Below are 22,897 nucleotides of genomic sequence, written 5' to 3'. Positions count from 1 at the left end.
GGAAAATTGTTTAAAATGACATGCCCTATCTGAATCATGAAAGTTTATTTTGGCCTAGACTGTCCCTTTAACTATTGCAATCCATTTCCATCCGCACCACTTTTGACCCATAAAAATGCATCTTTTATCAGGATGGCCAAACTATTACAATTTTTCTATCGCTATATGGGTGTTTAAGAACTTTCACGAGGATTCTTTTAACCTATATTTATTTCTCTTCTATTGTTGAGGGCCCGGTTCCATTGTAACGTGAACACTAAACAAGATGGTGGATAAAAGTTGTATGGAAAAGACTTTCACTTCATTAGAACTGTAAATTGTGACCCGCTTTCTTGTTGCTTGTTTCTAAGAGACACTTAAACGAGATTGAGCAATTGTGAATGGTGCGTTATTGAAATATTACATATAAAATATAACAAATATTAATAAAAATTATTAAAAATTATTAAACATATGGTAGAATATATATATTTATATATATATATATATATATATATATATATATATATATATATATATAGATTATTTAGAATATTTTACAGTATGTTTATTCATTTTGATTTTTTTTATTAATATTTTACATGTAATATCTGAAAAACGTGCCTTAAGATTACTAAGTTTTAAATCTAAAAAAATAAAAACACATATTTTACGTTCTTCACATAGAAAATAATGTACTTTTTATTATTAAACATACATTTTTTACATATCTGATACTGTTAATGTAAAATATATATCTATACCTATATATCTATAGGAATAGATATACAGGTAGAGGCATATACAGATATATATAAAAATATATATTTACAATAAAATGGCCATTATCCCATATGTGAAGAACAATGGAATGTTAAATATGTACAGGAAATATACAGTAAAACACATATTTAAATACATATGTACACACAAACATATATATATATATATATATATATATATATATATATATATATATATATATATATACACACACACACACGCACATATTTACACATGTATATGTATGTATCTCTATGTTAAATCCCAACATTTAATCTTGCATAACAGTTAACCAGAGCTCTGAACTCTAACCTGACACACGTTAAATTTAATTGTGCTCAAGCGAAGAGATGCAAAATACTACGTGTTGCTTGCACGCTACAGTAAGCTCACCACTCGTATTCTACCCCAGAGGTGTGATCAGGCCTATGTCCCATTAACCTTAGAGAAATGGCTTGCAATGAATAAGCCCTGATAATATTTATTTTCTCATATGGATTCCATAAAGTATTAGCTAATATACTCTCTAGTTTAAGTTACTCTGTATTTCAACCCAACTGTCCAACCATTTTTACTTATTGTATTTGTAATCATTACCTGTAATTTATTTATTAATTCTTCATTTTTCTCTTCTTCTGATAAAGTTGAATATTTGCGAAACATCTTCCATCCCAGTAAATAAAACAGGTACATTATCTAAATCAGTAACATAAAATCATGAAAAAAAATTCAAATCACATTTTATTTCAATAGTGATTTCAGTATATTAGTGTTTAAAAAAGATCACAATTATTGTAAACAGGTTAATTGCTATTTTGTGAAACTAGCATATCTTTTGAAAATCCAGACATTTTGAAATTTCATACTACTGTTTCACGGTCAGATGCGATCATATTAAAACAATAGTTAACTTTTTTACAAAGTTTAGGGTCCCATCCTTCCCTCTCCCTTCTAAACATTGTTTCTGTAGTGTAGGGTCCCTCCCCCCGGCCACTGTGCCACCCACCCACCTTCCCTCCCACACATTCCACAAGCACCAACAGAGATTGCAACAGTGGCACAGACATTGTAACTGTCTTTAAAGATCTGGCAATCTGCTTTCATATGGCAATGGGGCACCGATTGTGCCCCTTTAACACATGAAGACAGGTGCCTGCAGCCCAGGTACAGCAAGTCTAGGTTGTCACTTGACAACTGAGAATGTATGGGCTGCCTGAAGGTCGGATGTAGATCTATGTTATGTGATACGATGGGATATGTACCATATGACGTAGATCTACGTCTGATTGGCACAAAAGGTTAAACATAAATGTTGTTAGCATATTTAGGAAAGTATACATGGTAACAAAATTCTCACAAATGAATACAATTTAATATGAACATAGCACAATTGAAGCAGAGCTACTGTACATTTAGAATATTGTGGATGTCAGGTAAGGTTGCCACTTTTCTTGGGAAAAAATACTGGCCGTGCTCATTAGCATAATTTTGCATAAATAATTATACAACATAATTCAGAAACTAAAGCTGCAATGGGTAATTTTAAATGATTGTTTATTTATAGTTAGATTCCAACACACTTAGAATATGTTTCACAACCATAGGACCTTTATTTCTAGATTTATTCTTTATTTTATACATTGACCTGAAGTTTAAAAATTACAGTCAGTCTGTAAAATAATGGCTTGGTAGCATTTTTTTTCATGTGTCACATCACATTGCATTGATGCCTTTTGTAGGAGCCCAGATGTTAAAGGAACAAGGTATTGTAAAATTAGTTTCCACTTAATGAGTTTCCAGTGACATCTGAAGAGTATAAAATGTATGAGAAATTGCTCCATTAGGTTAATTTTTCTATTTAAAATAGCAGCTTTTTTTCTAGTTGAAACCACAACCCATTAAAATGGGCTGAACTTTCATAGCGAGCAGAAACCCCTATTTTTTATCTCTTTGCAAAACGGCCTTCATATTTTATGTCTGTTTACACAAAATCAAGTACTTAGAGAGCGCAATTGAAAATTAACAGTTTTATGCCTGTCTCTCAAGTAATTTACTTGGCAGGTTTTTGTTTACATATACATTAGCATAAAGAGCAAGATACATCCAAATATAATCCTAATTATGATACAGCACTCTTTTAGAAACCTTATCTAAGCTTTATTAGCCAACTTTAATTAAAAAATTATTATATAGATATATATAAATATCGGGTAAAACAACAATGATACACTCCCTCTCAAACCCGAGTCTAACCTAAAAACACACGTAACACGTAACCAGCATGCGCTGGGTCTGCAACAAACATAGTGAAATATTTATTCATATGACATAATAACTATTAAATCTCTCTCTCCCTATTGAAACTTTTTGTTTACATAGCTTTCCTATAACCATTACTGACATTTTAAATTTAGGTAGGGAGACAACAGTCAAAAGCAGCTATTTCAAATGACAAAATAGAGGAAAAGTGGCTATATGTAAACATCTTAATACACCCCAGAGGGTAAAATGGATCACTGGAAACACACAAAAGGGGAGAACATTTTATAGTAATTGTCCCTTTAACTCTGTTTAAGATTAATTGCGACCCTAAACTCTAACCATAATCCTATGTGATAGTTATTATCATCAGCATTCTAAGGGCTCCATGTACTAAAGCGTCAATTGTCTCGGCGGTTGACTATCGGATAAACTCGCTTTTGCTCGCTGTGATCGAAATGAAGCCTGGTACTCATATGTACTAAAAAGCACCCCAGAGAATGTAGAAAATGCCTTTTTTTGCAGTACATCGGTCCCACCCCTTGCTCTCTCTTTTGCTCTCTCTCTCCCCCTCTCTTTTGCGCTCTCTCGCTCCACCTCTCTTTTGCTCTCTCTCCCTCCTCTCTTTTGCTCTCTCTCTCCCCCTTTCTTTTGCTCTCTCTCCCCCCTCTCTTTTGCTCTCTCTCTCCCCCCTCTTTTTTTCTCTCTCTCTCTCTCTCTCTCTCTCTCTCTCTCTCTCTCTCTCTCTCTCTCTCTCTCTCTCTCTCTCTCTCTCTCTCTCTCTCTTCCCACTCTCTTTTGCTCTCTCCCCCTCTCTTTTGCTCTCTCTTTCTCCCCCCTCTCTTTTGCGCTCTCCCGCTCTCTTTTGCGCTCTCTTTCTCCCCTTCTCGTTTGCGCTCTCTCTCCTCCTCTCTCTTTTGAGCGCTCTCTCCCCCCCTCTCTTTTGTGCTCTCTCTCCCCTCTCTCTTTTCTGCTCTCTCCCCCTGTCTTCTGCACTCTCTCTCTCCCCTCTCTTTTGCGCTCTCTCTCTCTCCCCCACTCTTTTGTGCTCTCCCCTTCTCTTTTGCGCTTTCTCTCCCCCTCTCTTTTGCGCTCTCTCTCTCCCCTCTTTCTTGTGCTCTCTCCCCCTCTCTTTTGCGCTCTCTCGCTCCACCTCTCTTTTGCTCTCTCTCGCTCCACCTCTCTTTTGCTCTCTCTACCCCCTCTCTTTTGCTCTCTCCCTCTCTTTTGCTCTCTCTCTCCCCCTCTCTTTTGCTCTCTCTCTCCCCTCTCTCTTTTGCTCTCTCCCCCTCTCTTTTGCTCTCTCTCTCCCCCCTCTCTTTTGACCTCTCCCCCTCGCTTTTGCGCTTTGCACTGTCTCTCTCCCCCTCTCTTTTGCGCTCTCTCCCCCTCTCTTTTGCACTCTCTCACCCTCTCTTTTGCACTCTCTCTCTCCCCCATCTTCTGTGCTTTCTCTCTCCCCCTCTCTGTTGCGCTCTCTCTCTCTCCCCCCTCTCTTTTGTGCTCTCTCTCCCCCCTCTCTTTTGTGCTCTCTCTCCCCCCCCTCTCTTTTGTGCTCTCTTCCCCCTCTCTTTTGTGCTCTCTTCCCCCTCTCTTTTGCGCTCTCTCTCCCCCCTCTCTTTTGCTCTCTCCCCCCCTCTCTTTTGCTCTCTCTCTCTCCTCCCTCTCTTTTGCTCTCTCTCTCCCCCCTCTTTTGCTCTCTCTCTCCCCCCTCTTTTTCTCTCTCTCTCTCTTCCCACTCTCTTTTGCTCTCTCCCCCTCTCTTTTGCTCTCTCTTTCTCCCCCCTCTCTTTTGCGCTCTCCCACTCTCTTTTGCGCTCTCTTTCTCCCCTTCTCGTTTGCGCTCTCTCTCTCTTCTCCTCTCTCTTTTGAGCGCTCTCCCCCCCTCTCTTTTGTGCTCTCTCTCCCCTCTCTCTTTTCTGCTCTCTCCCCCTGTCTTCTGCACTCTCTCTCTCCCCTCTCTTTTGCGCTCTCTCTCTCCCCCACTCTTTTGTGCTCTCCCCTTCTCTTTTGCGCTTTCTCTCCCCCTCTCTTTTGCGCTCTCTCTCTCCCCTCTCTCTTGTGCTCTCTCCCCCTCTCTTTTGCTCTCTCCCTCTCTTTTGCTCTCTCTCTCCCCCCCTCTCTTTTGCTCTCTCTCTCCCCTCTCTCTTTTGCTCTCTCCCCTCTCTCTTTTGCTCTCTCTCTCCCCCCTCTCTTTTGACCTCTCCCCCTCGCTTTTGCGCTTTGCGCTGTCTCTCTCCCCCTCTCTTTTGCGCTCTCTCCCCCTCTCTTTTGCACTCTCTCACCCCTCTCTTTTGCACTCTCTCTCTCCCCCATCTTCTGTGCTTTCTCTCTCCCCCTCTCTGTTGCGCTCTCTCTCTCTCCCCCCTCTCTTTTGTGCTCTCTCTCCCCCCCTCTCTTTTGTGCTATCTTCCTCCTCTCTTTTGTGCTCTCTTCCCCCTCTCTTTTGCGCTCTCTCTCTCCCCCCTCTCTTTTGCGCTCTCTCCCCCCTCTCTTTTGTGCTCTCTCTCCCCCCTCTCTTTTGCGCTCTCTCTCTCCCCTCTCTTTTGCGCTCTCTCTCTCCCCCTCTCTTTTGTGCTCTCTCTCTCCCCTCTCTTTTGCGCTTTATCCCCCCTCTCTTTTGCTCTCTCTCTCTCCCCCTCTCTTTTGCGCTTTATCCCCCCTCTCTTTTGCTCTGTCTCTCTCCCCTCTCTCTCTCTCCATCCCTCTCCCCCCCTCCATCCCTCTCCCCCCCTCTTTTGCTCTCTCTCCCTCTCTATTTTGCGCTCTCTCTCCCCCATTCTTTTGCGCTCTCTCTCCCCTCTCTTTTGCGCGCTCTCTCCCCACTCTCTTTTGCACTCTCTCTCTCCCCCCTCTCTCTAGTGCTTTCTCCCCCTCTCTTTTGTGCTCTTTCACTCCACCTCTCTTATGCGCTCTCTCGCTCCACCTCTTTTTTGCTCTCTCTACCCCCTCTCTTTTGCCCTCTCCTCCCTCTCTTTTGCTCTCTCACTCTCCCCTCTTTTTTGCTCTCTCTCTCCCCCCTCTCTTTTGCTCACACCCTGCCCCACCAAGCCCACTTACACCTGCTCACGCCCACCGTCACCGCGCCACAGCAGATCAGGTAGACTCTAAGGCCAGGTATGTTTGTCCTCGTGTTGTCTTTACTGTGCATGACAACTTTGGACAAACACACTTGGCCTTTTATATTATAGGATTGCACAGTTTATTCTTTTATTCTTTTTGTCTGTTTCCTTTATCCTGGATTATTATCAACACTAATCATATTGCTTAACTTATATTAAAGGGAAATGAAACCCAACATTTTTCTTTCATGATTCAGATAGAAAATAAATATAATTTTAAATAACTTTCCAATTTACTTCTATTATTTAATTTGCTTCCTTCTCTTGTTATTCTTTGCTGAAAATGTATCTATAAAAGCTCAGGAGCAGCAAAGAACCTAGGGTCTAGCTGCTGATTGGTGACTGCATAAATATACCGTTTATCATTGGCTGACCCCATGTGTTCAGCTAGAAACCAGTAGTGCATTGCTGCTCCTTTAACAAATGATACCAAGAGATTGAAAGAAATTAGATAATAGAAGTAAATTAGAAAGTTGTTTAAAATTGTATTCTCTACCTCAATCATGAAATAATTTTTTTGGGTTTAGTATTCCTTTAAAGTGCCAGTAACCTAAAAAATAATGTTATATATTATATAACATTATATTAGTGCTAGTTTTTTATTACAAATATATCCGGTGATTTTTTATAAAAAGAAGAGGGTTTTCCAGACCCGCCCTCTGAGCTCTACTGAGCAGGTCTGGTTTTCCCTCAGAGTGCATCGGGCCAGCTGTTTAGTTACAGACCGGCCCGACCGGACCATTACATTCAATGCAGCTCGCTCCTGCTGTCAAACAGAGCAGGAGCGAGCTGCATTGAATGTAATGGCGCGGTCGGGGCTGTGACTAAACAGCTGGCCCGATGCGCTTTGAGGGAAAACCAGACCTGCTCAGTAGAGCTCAGAGGGCGGGTCTGGAAAACTCTCTTCTTTTTATAAAAAATCACCGGATATATTTGTAATAAAAAACTAGCACTAATATAATCTTATATAATTCTGCACTATGTGCAGAATTATATAACATTATTTTTTAGGTTTACTGACCCTTTAACTTCTAAAAGTAATTTTCATTGCTGCTTTCTTTAGTGCACTCTTATTTGTTGTTATAAATAGATTCAAAGCAGCATTGTCACCTATATTGAAGGTGTAATATAAATGAGACTTTTAGACAGTATTAAATAGCAACAAAATTTGCATGTGTCAACCGAAACAACCCATTTTGTTACAATAAAATAGTGAAACTAGGATATCAATAATACACCTATAGGAGCTATGGGATTGTGGGTATAATATACATTCATATACAATGTTTTATTTATATATACTGTATATTATATTGTATAATGCTTTAATATGTATTCAATTTATAGTCATATTTTTTTTATTTTGGCGTGTTTTTATCTTTTTTTAGGAAGATTTCGTATTTGTGATATTAATCTTTTATAAAACACAGTATCTGTGACTCTCTAATTGTATTTATTTCCAATATAATTCAGACATCCCAACTCTTCCTGAAGTTCAGGGAGTCTCCCTGATTGTAATAGCGGCTCCCTTATGCCAGCAAATGGAATGCAATCTCCCTGAAACTCCAAGTACCATGATCCAATGTGGCCCAAATACGGAAAAGTTTTTTTTTTTCAGCAATGCATATATTAATGGCATAGTTAGTTATAAATATAACACTTTCAGAACAGTGAGAATTTATATCAGAAATATAACTAGAAAGTTGTGGCTGCTGTCTTCTATGAAATAATATTACAAACACAACATTTTCTTCCTAAAAAATGATACACCGCACAGAAGAAAACAGTTTTCTAATTACATTAGCAGAAATAAAATGTAGGAACACAGAAAAAAATAATAATCAGAAGCCGCTTCCCTGCCCTGATTGATGTGCTCTGTAGTTGATTACAATTCCTGCACAGCCTGGGTTACCTTGGCAACAAACTAGTCTCTGCAGTGAGGGAAGCTGAACCTTTCATTACCTACACTGCTCCATTACAAGTTGTTTTAGCTGCCTAAACTAAACCTTATTTTTGTAATTTATTTCCAAGGTGCACACAATATATTGTGCACAGCTAGTGCTGCCACATGATGGAAACAAGAAATCAAAACAAAAGCAGTTCTTGATGGAGGTGCGCCTAAGGTGACGTAAACGAAAGTCAGTGCAAACAATCCGATGTGAGGCCGCTCTTCTTTATCGTATGTCAACGGTTAGAAAATCTGTAGTGGGAAAACAGGAAGGCGCCAATAGGGTGATAACGTTTAAGACCCTGACAGGTAAGTATGAGAAAAAAGGGTACTCACAAGTAGGGCGGCACTTAGACGTGCCAAACCAAGCAGACCGGGACCTCAGCGTCGCCCGGGAGACTCAAAAAGGCAACAACCAATCGTCAGGCCGGACCAAAATCCGTGTGGCCAGTCAGGAGCACTGGATGCTGCCACACCTCTCTCTTCGTATGCCGATTCCAAACACTGGCAAGAGGATAGGAGATAGGAATATCACGTGTGAAGCTCTCCCGATTACCGAGAGTTTTGTTAACACACGCCAACAAACTGGATAACGAACTGGATAGAGGAAGGAGCAAACTCCAGCAAAGTTACTTAAACAAATTTATTAAAAAGTTTAAAAACAATGCATAAAAGCAACGCGTTTCTCGGCTACACAGAGCCGTTTCATCAGGCTGTTATACATATTCTAAAATGCCTACTGCTTTAAACACTTCCTCTAACCAATCAAAACCATTGAAATTTACACACCCCTCCCCACCTCAGCGTGCGTGTCAATCTCAGCTGATATGGAGAGTGTGTGGAATCATAAGCGTGCCACTTGATATTGGCGATTTTAATATCGTCTTACAGATAGTGTCTGTTCTAGTTAGACACTATATTAATGGTCACATCACTATTATGAACACATACAATTAAAGCAATGTGAGTAAACATAATAAATAAGTAAATTTGGGCTTTCATTTCAGGCTTAGATACACGTTACACATTAGCTTTTTATCGAAACTGAACTGACATGAAATGTTACTCCTTATTACAGACTTGCAAATCAAACTGTTTGTGCAGTTCGCCAATATAATACACAATAATTACTCAATCATAACAAAAATTAATCTAAACCAAACAAATAAACAATAATAGATAAAAAAAAAAAAAAAATATATATATATATATATATATATACCCTATACACCATACATAACTGAAATTACACTATAGGAAAAAACTAATTAGCTATCGAAAGCTGCCAGATCAATATTGGCATTGAGACCTGATGGATTTAGAGTCTGAAGCCTATAGATCCAAAAAGTCTCTCTCTGTCTAAGTCTATAGAAACGATTGTAAAAGTCTGATCTTGGAATATGTTCAATAGGAGTTATTTGTAAACAATGTAGGTTACCACTATGTTTGGTGTTACAGTGTCGCGATACACTATGTAATTTGTAGTTCTTTTTAATGTTTCTAAAATGTTCAGACCATCTGATGCTCAAACGTCTACAGGTGCGCCCTATGTATTGCAGCCCACAAATACAGGACAGTAAATAAATCACATAATTCGATGCGCATGTCATCCGATCGCTCATTTTATAAGTTTTAGAAGTCGTATTTGATTTAAAGGTATCTACGTTATGTGTTATATAGTGACACATTTTGCATTTCTTGTGATTACATTTGAAACTACCCTTTCTTTGTATTTTGCAAATGGTGTCATTAGTGATATTATTACTGATCAAGTTGGTCCTGTTTTTAACCACTTTACTAGGTGCCAAAATTCTTTTCAAATTGGGTGCTCTTTTGTAAATAATAGTGGGTTTATTGTCTAGTAGTGGGCCTAAAATAGGATCTTTTAGTAGAATTTTCCAGTGTTTCATAATACTCCTTTTAATTATGTTATGATTGCAATTGTATTCAGTGATGAACTTAGTCCTATTACCCATGCCTACCTGAGTATGTGTGTCTACTACCTTTTTCTCAAAATATTTTTTTCTGTCATCATTTTTTGCCCTATTAAAGGCACTGGTGATGATGTGTGCTGGATATTTTTTCTCTTCAAATCTATCTTTGAGGATTTTACTTTGCATCTCATAGTCTATTAGACTGCTACAGTTTCGGCGAACTCGCTTGAACTGCCCATATGGTACATTTCTTTTCCAAGGTAGGTGATGATTGCTTGTGAAGTCTAAATAGCTGTTGCAATCAACCTGCTTAAAGTGAGTACTAGTCGAAATCCTCCCCTCCGTGAAACTTAACTCTAAGTCTAGAAAAACCACAGTCTTAGAATCTATTGTGCTAGTGAATTTCAAGCCCTTGTTGTTACTATTCAAATGACTCACAAAGTCTTCTGCCAACAGTCTATCACCTTTCCATACCACAACCAGATCATCTATGTATCTGCCATAATACACCAGGTTCGCCCCAAACGCAGAGTTGTAAACATATTGTTGTTCAAATGATCCCATAAAAAGATTGGCGTAACTTGGGGCGAACCTGGTGCCCATGGCCGTCCCTTTTGTTTGGAGGTAGTAATCATCCTGATAGACGAAATAGTTGTGGTGTAGGATAAAAGAGATCAATGACAAGATGAAATCTTTCTGGGTATCTGGTAAATAAATGTCTGTTTCTAGATAGCTTGAAATCGCTTGTAGTCCGAGACTATGTGATATATTCGAATAGAGGGCTTGGACATCACAAGTGATCCAAGTGAGGTCTTGTGTAATATTAATCTGTTCAAGTTTGTTTATAAGGTCTGAAGAGTCTCGTATATAAGATTCAAGACCAACGACATATTTTTGCAGAAAGAAATCGACATATGAAGATGCATTGTCTGTCAGGCTGCCTATTCCCGATATTATCGGGCGGCCCGGAGGGCATTTTGGGTCTTTGTGCAGCTTCGGTAGATGATAGTAAAATGCACGATTTGGCTCTATTGGAATAAGATAATCTTTTTCTTTTTTGGTGACAATTCCTTCTTTAAAAGCACCTTCTACTAAATCCTTTAAAGTCGCTAAAAATTTGGAGGTCGGATCAAAAGTCATTTTGGTATAATAATTTTTGTCATTCAGGATCCTATCGGACTCAATAAGGTAGTCCTTAAGGTCCCGAATGACAATCCCTCCGCCTTTATCGGCTTGTCTAATCACTATGGATTTATTCTTTTTTAACATTTCTAGGGCACGTTTCTCATTCCCAAACAAATTCCCTTTACCATTGATACCCTTCGGTAATTGATCAAATTCATCACTCACCAGCTGCCTGAAAATCTCTATATGAGCATTATTGGCTAGTTTTGGGGTAAAATTAGATTTGTTCCTGGTGTATTATGGCAGATACATAGATGATCTGGTTGTGGTATGGAAAGGTGATAGACTGTTGGCAGAAGACTTTGTGAGTCATTTGAATAGTAACAACAAGGGCTTGAAATTCACTAGCACAATAGATTCTAAGACTGTGGTTTTTCTAGACTTAGAGTTAAGTTTCACGGAGGGGAGGATTTCGACTAGTACTCACTTTAAGCAGGTTGATTGCAACAGCTATTTAGACTTCACAAGCAATCATCACCTACCTTGGAAAAGAAATGTACCATATGGGCAGTTCAAGCGAGTTCGCCGAAACTGTAGCAGTCTAATTGACTATGAGATGCAAAGTAAAATCCTCAAAGATAGATTTGAAGAGAAAAAATATCCAGCACACATCATCACCAGTGCCTTTAATAGGGCAAAAAATGATGACAGAAAAAAATATTTTGAGAAAAAGGTAGTAGACACACATACTCAGGTAGGCATGGGTAATAGGACTAAGTTCATCACTGAATACAATTGCAATCATAACATAATTAAAAGGAGTATTATGAAACACTGGAAAATTCTACTAAAAGATCCTATTTTAGGCCCACTACTAGACAATAAACCCACTATTATTTACAAAAGAGCACCCAATTTGAAAAGAATTTTGGCACCTAGTAAAGTGGTTAAAAACAGGACCAACTTGATCAGTAATAATATCACTAATGACACCATTTGCAAAATACAAAGAAAGGGTAGTTTCAAATGTAATCACAAGAAATGCAAAATGTGTCACTATATAACACATAACGTAGATACCTTTAAATCAAATACGACTTCTAAAACTTATAAAATGAGCGATCGGATGACATGCGCATCGAATTATGTGATTTATTTACTGTCCTGTATTTGTGGGCTGCAATACATAGGGCGCACCTGTAGACGTTTGAGCATCAGATGGTCTGAACATTTTAGAAACATTAAAAAGAACTACAAATTACATAGTGTATCGCGACACTGTAACACCAAACATAGTGGTAACCTACATTGTTTACAAATAACTCCTATTGAACATATTCCAAGATCAGACTTTTACAATCGTTTCTATAGACTTAGACAGAGAGAGACTTTTTGGATCTATAGGCTTCAGACTCTAAATCCATCAGGTCTCAATGCCAATATTGATCTGGCAGCTTTCGATAGCTAATTAGTTTTTTCCTATAGTGTAATTTCAGTTATGTATGGTGTATAGGGTATATATATATATATATATATATATTTTTTTTTTTTTTTTATCTATTATTGTTTATTTGTTTGGTTTAGATTAATTTTTGTTATGATTGAGTAATTATTGTGTATTATATTGGCGAACTGCACAAACAGTTTGATTTGCAAGTCTGTAATAAGGAGTAACATTTCATGTCAGTTCAGTTTCGATAAAAAGCTAATGTGTAACGTGTATCTAAGCCTGAAATGAAAGCCCAAATTTACTTATTTATTATGTTTACTCACATTGCTTTAATTGTATGTGTTCATAATAGTGATGTGACCATTAATATAGTGTCTAACTAGAACAGACACTATCTGTAAGACGATATTAAAATCGCCAATATCAAGTGGCACGCTTATGATTCCACACACTCTCCATATCAGCTGAGATTGACACGCACGCTGAGGTGGGGAGGGGTGTGTAAATTTCAATGGTTTTGATTGGTTAGAGGAAGTGTTTAAAGCAGTAGGCATTTTAGAATATGTATAACAGCCTGATGAAACGGCTCTGTGTAGCCGAGAAACGCGTTGCTTTTATGCATTGTTTTTAAACTTTTTAATAAATTTGTTTAAGTAACTTTGCTGGAGTTTGCTCCTTCCTCTATCCAGTTCGTTATCCAGTTTGTTGGCGTGTGTTAACAAAACTCTCGGTAATCGGGAGAGCTTCACACGTGATATCCCTATCTCCTATCCTCTTGCCAGTGTTTGGAATCGGCATACGAAGAGAGAGGTGTGGCAGCATCCAGTGCTCCTGACTGGCCACACGGATTTTGGTCCGGCCTGACGATTGGTTGTTGCCTTTTTGAGTCTCCCGGGCGACGCTGAGGTCCCGGTCTGCTTGGTTTGGCACGTCTAAGTGCCGCCCTACTTGTGAGTACCCTTTTTTCTCATACTTACCTGTCAGGGTCTTAAACGTTATCACCCTATTGGCGCCTTCCTGTTTTCCCACTAGTGCTGCCACAGCCTGTGGTGCCTGGTAACTGAGTAGTTGGCTCCATATATGGACTAGATCTGCTTATGGAGATTGAGTAAGAAAATAATGAGCTGTGTGGAGAAACAATATACTATATAATCATAAGTTCATAACAGGAAATATAGGCAATTTCACTCTCAATTTTAACTTCAAGAGCAAACAAATCAATACACACACAGTTATGCCATTATTATTTGTCATTCTTTAATTTCAAATATTGTACTTTGGTTTCTGAATACAGTGTACTTTTAAGTTTTAAAAACTTTTACTTTACAATTTTTCATTCAAGAAAAACAACAGGTTTAGATAGTTTTTTTTTTCTTATGGATGGCAGATTGCCTTTAATTCTTTGAATTTGATTGTAAAATTAAAGGATCACTAAACACCTCTTGCATTTGTGTACAAATTGTGCTTTGTGCCACACCCTATAGAGAAACCAGAAAGCAAAATCTGCAACCTAGGTTTTCAATTTGCCACAAACTGTCTAAACCAGCTATTTTGATTGCAGCACTTGCAGGTTACAGATATGTATTTTTAATTCATTATTTAATGATTTCTACACTTTAATTGGACATTACATCATAGCTTTACTTTTAACAGAACCAAGAGCAAGTGCTAAAATATTAAATATTTTGTATCAATAGCCTTTTTTAAATAAATTAAATTCAATGCTCATTTTTATTTATTAATTTATTTATTTTTGCCTCTAAAATGTCAAATTTTATTTGTACCTGAGACCATCTCTTCCTATGTCGAATTTTCTGTTTATCTTTCAAATGCACAAACAGGAGGTTTCTATGAGGAAGCCTGTAACACAACCGTCCGCCATAAGGTGTCACCATAATCTTTTGTTCTACGTTTGAAATGTTAGCCTTTGAAAATACTTCTTTATTATATGTGAAAACTCTGTAAAAAAAAAAAAAAAAGATATAACAGTTGTTATAGAAGCTGGAAAGTTGATTTCCCCCCTACAGCTGTTTCTCTATTGTTATATATTACCCTACCTATATACTTCTTCAATCACGGTGACAAGACATTTTACATAGTTATTTATGGTTCTTGTCTTCATGCCCGCTTTGCCTTTAAAATCTTCAGTGAATGCGTCATCAAAATAAATATGCGTTTCAAATTCAAAAGGATCTTTTCTTATCAGAGACCTGTATCTGTCCAATCTTACGGAGAAATCAAAAGTGAAAAAAATATTTTAAAACTTTATTCTGAACTGTAGAGAATATATTAAATTGGAAATTGAGATATTAATAATTCTGAATGTGAATATTAAACATTTCATGTTACTATTTCTGTCCACCATGAGTAGGCTGACCATATTGCCGCTTTAAGAAGGAACACATATCATTTCTTTAAACCGCCCTGAAAACAGCCCTGACATATGTATTTTTCATATGTGTCCCTTTTTAAAGCGGGAATATGGTCAGCCTAACCATGAGGCACTTTAGTATGATGATAATGCTGCAAGGGTTGCCGTATTGCTACTTTAAAAGGACATATATAAAAAATACATATATCAGGGTTCTTCTAATGGAACCTTATTTCAAACCATCTTTAGATTACATACTATATGTATTTTTCATGTGGCAATATGGCAACCCTAGATGCCGCTTACTTAAAGGGACAGTACACCGTAAAATTATTTTCCAATTACGGTATCTTCAATGACTTGTTATACCAGCCGCATGAGAAATTGCATTTTCAGGTTTATTTGTGAATAGGAATTAGCTGGTTATGTGCTTTTATATATTACAATGCGTTGAGCTTCCAGCTAATATCAGGTCTCATTATGTTATCACTGTTATTTACACAGACTTGCTTCCTTATCTTGTATCTGTTTGTATAATAAAGCTCAATACTTAGAAAGAACAATGGAAAATTACCATTGTATTACTTAAACTATCCGTTACCACACTAAGAGTGTAATTTCTTCTGCTGGCTGTGTTTACATAGTCTGTCAGTAGCATATACTTCATTATCAAAACTTTTAGTATAGGTTGAGATACCACAGGCTAAATCAGCTATTTCATATGCCGAAATAGGGGTAAAGGAGCTACTTGTAAACAATTTAATACACTACAACAGGTAAAATGGATCATTGGGAACAATTTAAAGGGGAGACAAATTTTGGGTGAACTGTCCCTTTAAAAGAAAATGTTCTGTTGTGTTAGAGCATTTTATTATAACTCATGGTGTTCATCAAAATCTATTGCTTGATTATTATTAACATGCTATCAACTGCAGATTAGTTCTTTCTGATGTTGTTTAGGTTGCAATCAGCCATTTTCATTGTTTATTGGCAGCACTACTACATTGCTATTTTGGTATAAAATTACCCTATACTTCCCATGTTTTCTTGATCACATTCCAAATTCTCAATTCCTAAATGGACATTGTACACCAATTTTCATTTAACTGCTTGTAATAGACACTACTATAAAGAAGAATATGCAAAGATACTGATCTAAAAATCCAGTATAAAACCTTTTCAAAACTTACTTAGAAGCTCCCAATTTAGCATTGTTGATAGTTAGGCTGGGACACCCATTGAAAGTGGCTGAGAGCAGACCCTCCTCTGCATATGAAAAGACTCATTATGCAAACATTGACAAGTAGGAGTCTATAAACATCAGTATACATCTAAAACTTTGGGGCTTGGGTAGGAGTCTGAGAATCAGCACAATGTTATTTTTTAAAAAAAGCAAAACTATTAATTTTTACAAAAACACCCTCAGATGGGCTATATAAATGGATCATCTACAAAAAAATTATGAAAAGAAAAATCTAGTGTAGAATTTCCCTTTAAAGGGATATAAAAGAGTGCTCCTTTAGTAAAAAAATTTCTTTCACAATTTGGATAGAACATACAATTTTAAATATCTTTCCAATTTACTTCTATTATCAAATTTGCTTCATTGTCTTGTTATCTTTTGCTGAAGAACAGCATAGCTCTACTGGCAGCTAGCTGAACACATTTAGTTAGCCAATCAAAAGAGACAAATGTGCGCAGGCACCAATCAGCAGCTAAATCCCACTTGTGTAGGATAAATGTATATTATTTTTCAACAAGGGATACCAAGGGAACAAAGCACATTTGAAAATAGAAGTGAATTTCAAAGTGTCTTAAAATTAAATGCTTTATCTAAACCATGCAAGTTTAATTTTGACTTGCCTATCGCTTTAAAAGAAAGTTAACATAAAAACCACAGATTGGTTTAAAACAGCAAACAACTTTACCTGTTTGATCTGCTAAATGAGCGCTTGTAGTGGGATAAGAAAGCTACGACTATAAAACTATTATATTTTTCTTCGTTCTCTTGCTATCTTTATTTAAAAAGCAGGAATGTAAAGTTTAGGAACTACATTTAGCCACTAATAAGAAAGCGTAACCCAGGTTCTGAACCAAAAATGGGCCGGCTCCTAAGATTTACATTCCTGCTTTGTAAATAAAGATAGCAAGAGAACGAAGAAAAATTGATAGTAGGAGTAAATTAAAAAGTTGCTTAAAATTGCATGCTCTATCTGAATCATTAAAGAAAAAATTGGGGTTTAGTTTACATTTAAGCTATTAATTCGCCTTCCAGTAGAGACCACACCCCCCTTGTGGGGCTGTGAAAGGAATCAATGGACATTGCACAAAAAGTATAATCCCTTAACTGCTGAGATATTTCCACCCATGTGCAGAGCTGTTTTGGAGTTTTTAAATGCTGTCCATTTTTAAGTGAGAAACACACACATACTATATATTGTATTTTTCAGCAGACCCAACAGCTTCAAACTGTAATGTTATTTTATAAATATATCATGACACATGAGAACTGTGCGACAAAATGTGTGAAAAAAATGAATATTTTTATTAAAGGTTTAATAAATAAGGTTGCAAACACGCAAATACATGGAGATTTATTCATGCTAGGATCACTTTTACCACAGTGATTACCTGAAACTTATAGGGGCTTTATTTTAAAGAGGAGATTCTGGGCTTTAAAATAAGGTGGCATTTTTATTTATTTTTTACATTTTTATTGTATTTTATACCCCCAATACCCACACAATTTGAAAGAAATTATCTTTCAAACGGTGGGTCTTAGGGATCTCTAAGACTTAAGGGAGTTGAGATTGAAGGGTTTAAACATTTACCCCCCCCCCATCAATATCCCTTAAGTCCCGTGCAGCTTCTTTGCACTTCCTGGTTTCCTGAGCTTCGTGTAGTCACCACGCCCATACATGGTGACATCACCACCGGATCCCCTTGGTGATGCAAGGTCACTTGGCCACCTTGTAGACCCCAATAAGTTTGTGGGGGCCAGGATTAGCCCTGAAAGCAGCCCCCGGGATGACACTTGGTTATCATGTGCGCTGAAAGCATTATGTTAATAAAGAAAAGGTAAAAAATAATAATAAGCACTTTTATTTTGCTAATAACAAATTAACTAAATCCATACCCAGCAAGCATACATGCTTGACTGCACACGTTATCTATTAGCATCACTACATACATACTTTTGAAAGGTATCACTCAACGTACATGCCCTTCAACATGTAATGTTATCACTAAACCTCAAATTGTTATTTTTTTTATTTGATTACAAAATCTAGAGAATAACAAAAATTGGAAGTTGTTTTAATGAGGTAACAATTTCCAGCTTCACGGGTATTAGTGGCTAAAACACTTTGAGACTGTAATCACTGGAATAACATAAATATTTCACATTCCAATGTTCTTCACATAGAAGAATGCTTTTTCTGTGTCTTTATCTACTTGCACTGCAAAGGGCTCCAATGCACTTACATATGTATTTATATGTTTATCTCTGTGTATATGTCTATAAATACACAAATACATATTTACACACATATGAACATATATACTGTGTGTGTATATATATATATATATATATATATATATATATATATATAAAGTTCTTGAAAAAAAGCACTCACTGGTCTGGCGACATCTGTGACAAAAAGAAAAAAACTTTAATTCAAGTGTGACGTTTCGGGACAGCAACAGTCCCTTCCTCTGACAAACAAACTGTGCAAACATAAGGCCTTTTAACAGGCACCTAGAAAACCTCCCCTAAGAGAACAGCCAATCAAGACCGTTCATACAACACACCCTCTTTAGATAGCCAATGTGAATATCCGAATGTGTGAGTGACATAAATTAACTGTGTCAAGTGTGATTAAAACAGATGTATAAATAAATATTGATATAAATATGTAATTGATACCACAGCGATATACCCAGTGGAGCGAACAGTGTCAAACTATGTGCACGAAACAAACAGAACCCTATATACTCATTTATCAAAACACAAATAAAGAATGCATCCCGTATTGCAACCAATCATCTAGAGGCAAATAGAATAAACCAATCATCTCATCATGTGTACGTGTCCGTATGCCCAAACATGCCCATTGTCTTAGTAACCATGGTCCGTAACTAAGGACGCATCACAGAAAGAAAGTAAGGGATCAAAACCACGAATGAGTTAAGTCAAGCAGTCAAACAACAAAGATATAGCCCAAGGTGACAATGAAGCGCTATGTTTCACCACCTGGAGAATAGAGGTCTTGATGTATTTTAGCATTGTATATGTGCAGCGCAAAATGAAGGGCGGGACTAGATGACCTATGCAAAAAAAAAAACAACTAAAAGTCTATGCGCTGGTGGTAGACCAGACTTCACATAAAAAAACAGGTATCCCAAAAAGCCTGGACAAGTATGTGTGTACAAAAAAATATTCTTATATGTGTGCGCCTGTGTGTAAAACACTAGTTAAAGATCTACCAGAAAGAGAATGGCAATATATGGGTGTTAGGTGATGGGGACTAGGTTTGCACCCAGCTATGCAAATCTCTTTATGGGATTATGGGAAAAACAATTTTTGGACACGCAAAAGCTGGGTGCAAACCTAGTCTTATATAAGAGATACATAGATGATGTATTAATCATCTGGAGAGGGACAACAGAAACTTTTGAAGGAGTTTTTTAGAATATGAATAAAAATGATTGTAATATTCGATTCACAAAAGAAATAAGTAATAAAAGATTGAATTTTCTAGACCTGGAAATTTATATTGAAGATGGTATAATTAATACGAAGACCTACTTCAAACCAGTAGATAGCAATAACTTCATACACTCAAGTAGTTGCCATCACCAAGCCTGGAAAAATAATATCCCAAAGGGACAAATGATGAGGGTTATGGAAAATTGCAATACATTTGAGGATTATGACAATCAGTCACAAATTTTAAAATCAAAATTTGTGGAGAGAGGGTATAATGATGAATTTGTGGAAAATATCAGACAAGAAGTGGGTAAGATGGAAAGAAAGAAGTGTTAATATGAAACAAAATAAAATAAAAATTCCATTCATTACTGATTTTAATATAAATCACAAAATGACAGAAAAAATATACTTGCTCCAACCCTAATCAAAAAACAAAAAAAGATAGATAAAGATCTGACTGGAAAGGACCTAAAAGGGTTCTTCTCTTGTTTTATATGTAAATCTTGTAGACATTCCAGAGTCAGTCATTTCACAATAAGTCAGTCATTTCACATATAAATAAAAAAGAATTTAAGATTCATGACTGTATCAGATGTACAGATAAGAACATTGTATACATGATTCAATGCAAGTGTGGAATGCAGTATGTGGGCGAATCGGAAAGACCCTTACGAGAGAGAATTCGCAAACACATCCTGTCCATTGAAAATATGAATGAGGAGAGAAACAAGGACTTACCAGTCCCTAAACATTTTAAAGTTTGTAATAAAGGCAATTTAAAATGTTTTAACTATATGGGTATAGCTAAATTACAAAAACAAAAGAGAGGGGGGGATAATCATAAAATATTACTACAGTTAGAAAGTAAATGGATTTATAATTTAGACACTCTGCATCCACAGGGTCTAAATTTAGAAATCGAATTGGGATTTTTTTTAAATAAAAGAGTTTCCTTTTAAACAAAAGAATCTCTTAACAAATTATGAATGATTTTAAATATAAATATATTTTTACATTCTTATTTTATTTTATAAGGTCCCTATATAATTTTATACTAACCTTGAAAAATGTATCTAATCATTATCTACACACAATTTTTTATATATATCTTTTTATATTCCTCATTTTTTAAAATTAATTATTATCTATACTCCACATTTTTTTAAATTAATTATTATCTATACTCCACATTTTTATATTGCTCATTTTTTATGCAATAACAATATTTTTGTGCAATAACAATATTTTGATATCATCATTTTTATATTGCAATTTGTCCCATTGAATTATAATTATGAAGTTCTTGGTTAATTACTGATAATGCTGGTTTTTATAACTTTTTGTTATCTTTATTATGATATATATACTTCTATATAATTTTTTATATACTGTATATTTGAAAGTTTTCTAAATATCAGTTGCTGCTATTTTTATGTGTCTTGTATATGCATTTGGTGCAGTTTTTATAATATATTACAGATGTTCAACAAATTTTAAATAGAGAACATTATTGTTTTTTGGCACATATATACTTTTCCTAAATATACTGAGTAATAAATAATGAGCAGATTTTATTCAAGTATATTTTATATGTAACCAAATGACAATTAACCTAAGTATGATATGTTTCACTGAAGTAACCAATCATAAATGAAGGGGGACTATAAAGGAGACAATCGGAGCAGTTCTGTCATAGCTTGAAAAAGGCTCTTTGGAGCTGAAACGCGTTACTTACTACAGACTGTTCTGCCTAACAAGTGTTTGGAAACACTGGAACATTATTGAATCACCAAGACCGGAAGAATCGCCAACCTGTCAATCCCGCAATAGTGGGCTACTCATCGGCGTCCTAGGAGGTTATCACGCTGAAAAGTTTTCTCTTACAAAGTGAGACTCTGTACTACTCCTAAAAGATGTTGGGGTAAATTTAAAAAAAAAATTCAGCAACCAACTATAAGGTACAATATACGGATACTACAACATAAGGATAAGATCTTACTACTAAGCTGCTAAAGACTATCTTACTATAATGTTAACTGAATACTCTTTTAAGAAACGGTACATTTGTCTGAAGATTTGTTCTCTATGTTGCTTTTTTGCATAAATTCCTGATAATAAGTCACTGAAAAGGTTCTGCTAGCTACAAATGTATGATAGATATATCACATCCATATGCACTAACTGAGACCTTTATTATAATAATACAACAAGCTTTTTCATATATAAGGACAGTGATTAGACTGTGCTATATAATTGTGATCTCTGTTTTCTGCTGGAAAGTGATATACGAATCTTGCCAATTGGTATTTTAAATAATACTATATAATACAAGTTTTAAAGCTATTTTAACTTGGCACCTAAAGCTTTTGAATTAATTTAATATGACCATTTTTTTTAATATATATATATTTAGTTTGTTGGTACCAACATAGGTGGATATAATTTATTAGATGATTTTTATGCTATTTTATTTCTTTAATGTGAATAAATATTTTTAACCAGCATTGTTAGTATATATTATTAAGAACTTCTAGATGACCTATACACACCCCGGCACGCAATTGGGCTGTGATCCTGATGTGGGTGTAAACATTGTGTATGTAAACACCACTTAATACAATCGAATGAAAGCTTATCTATATTTAAACAGCTGATTCCCACAAAACAGCTGAGTATAGAACTACAGCCATCAAGATAGAAAGTTGTCATAGAACACTGTGTCCTCAGTGGTTAAAGAACAAATTAACAGGGCACTAGAACAAAATAATAAAAAAAAAATAACAAACATATCGTACATCAAAACGTCAAAGTATAACCCCATGAGTGGAAGTACTCCCATAGGAAAAGGGTACATCCACATCATTAGAACACACGGGCACACCAACAAGATGCTGAGGACCCCGCATTAACAATCAAGATTTTCAGATTTTTTCTGATCATACAAAAAATAAAAATAAAAACAAACAAAAACATCAAATATAAAACAGACAACCTATTAAAGTATAACAAACTCCCATGTTTATAGCCTCTTATTTCCACGCCTACTTAAGTCATGATGTTTCAAATACACCATAATGTGTTAGATATAATCCATCAAAGATATATAAGAAAAGAAAGCTTCGCTTAAATACCACGTCAACTAGAGATTGACCTCAGATTCAGATTGATTGATCACATTCCGATCCAGAGAAGAGGGGGTAATTGAGCGAAGTTAC

At 36.2% G+C, this 22,897-nt stretch overlaps 1 protein-coding gene across 1 annotated transcript in view; it reads right to left on the bottom strand.

Annotated features, from left to right (window-relative positions):
* The window catches only part of LOC128657824 (chitin synthase chs-2-like), a 118,095-nt gene that overhangs the window by 61,628 nt on the left and 33,570 nt on the right, over positions 1 to 22,897 (bottom strand). The window contains exons 8-10 of the mRNA XM_053712244.1: positions 14,658 to 14,825; positions 14,385 to 14,559; positions 1,360 to 1,458 (exon numbers count right to left, since the gene is read on the bottom strand). Of these exons, the coding sequence (XP_053568219.1) occupies positions 1,360 to 1,458; positions 14,385 to 14,559; positions 14,658 to 14,825 (442 nt within the window). The remainder of the gene's footprint in view (positions 1 to 1,359; positions 1,459 to 14,384; positions 14,560 to 14,657; positions 14,826 to 22,897) is intronic.

The sequence above is a fragment of the Bombina bombina genome, chromosome 4, assembly GCF_027579735.1.
Source record: "Bombina bombina isolate aBomBom1 chromosome 4, aBomBom1.pri, whole genome shotgun sequence".
Lineage (NCBI taxonomy): Eukaryota > Metazoa > Chordata > Amphibia > Anura > Bombinatoridae > Bombina > Bombina bombina.
This window is presented reverse-complemented; position numbering and strand designations above follow the sequence as displayed.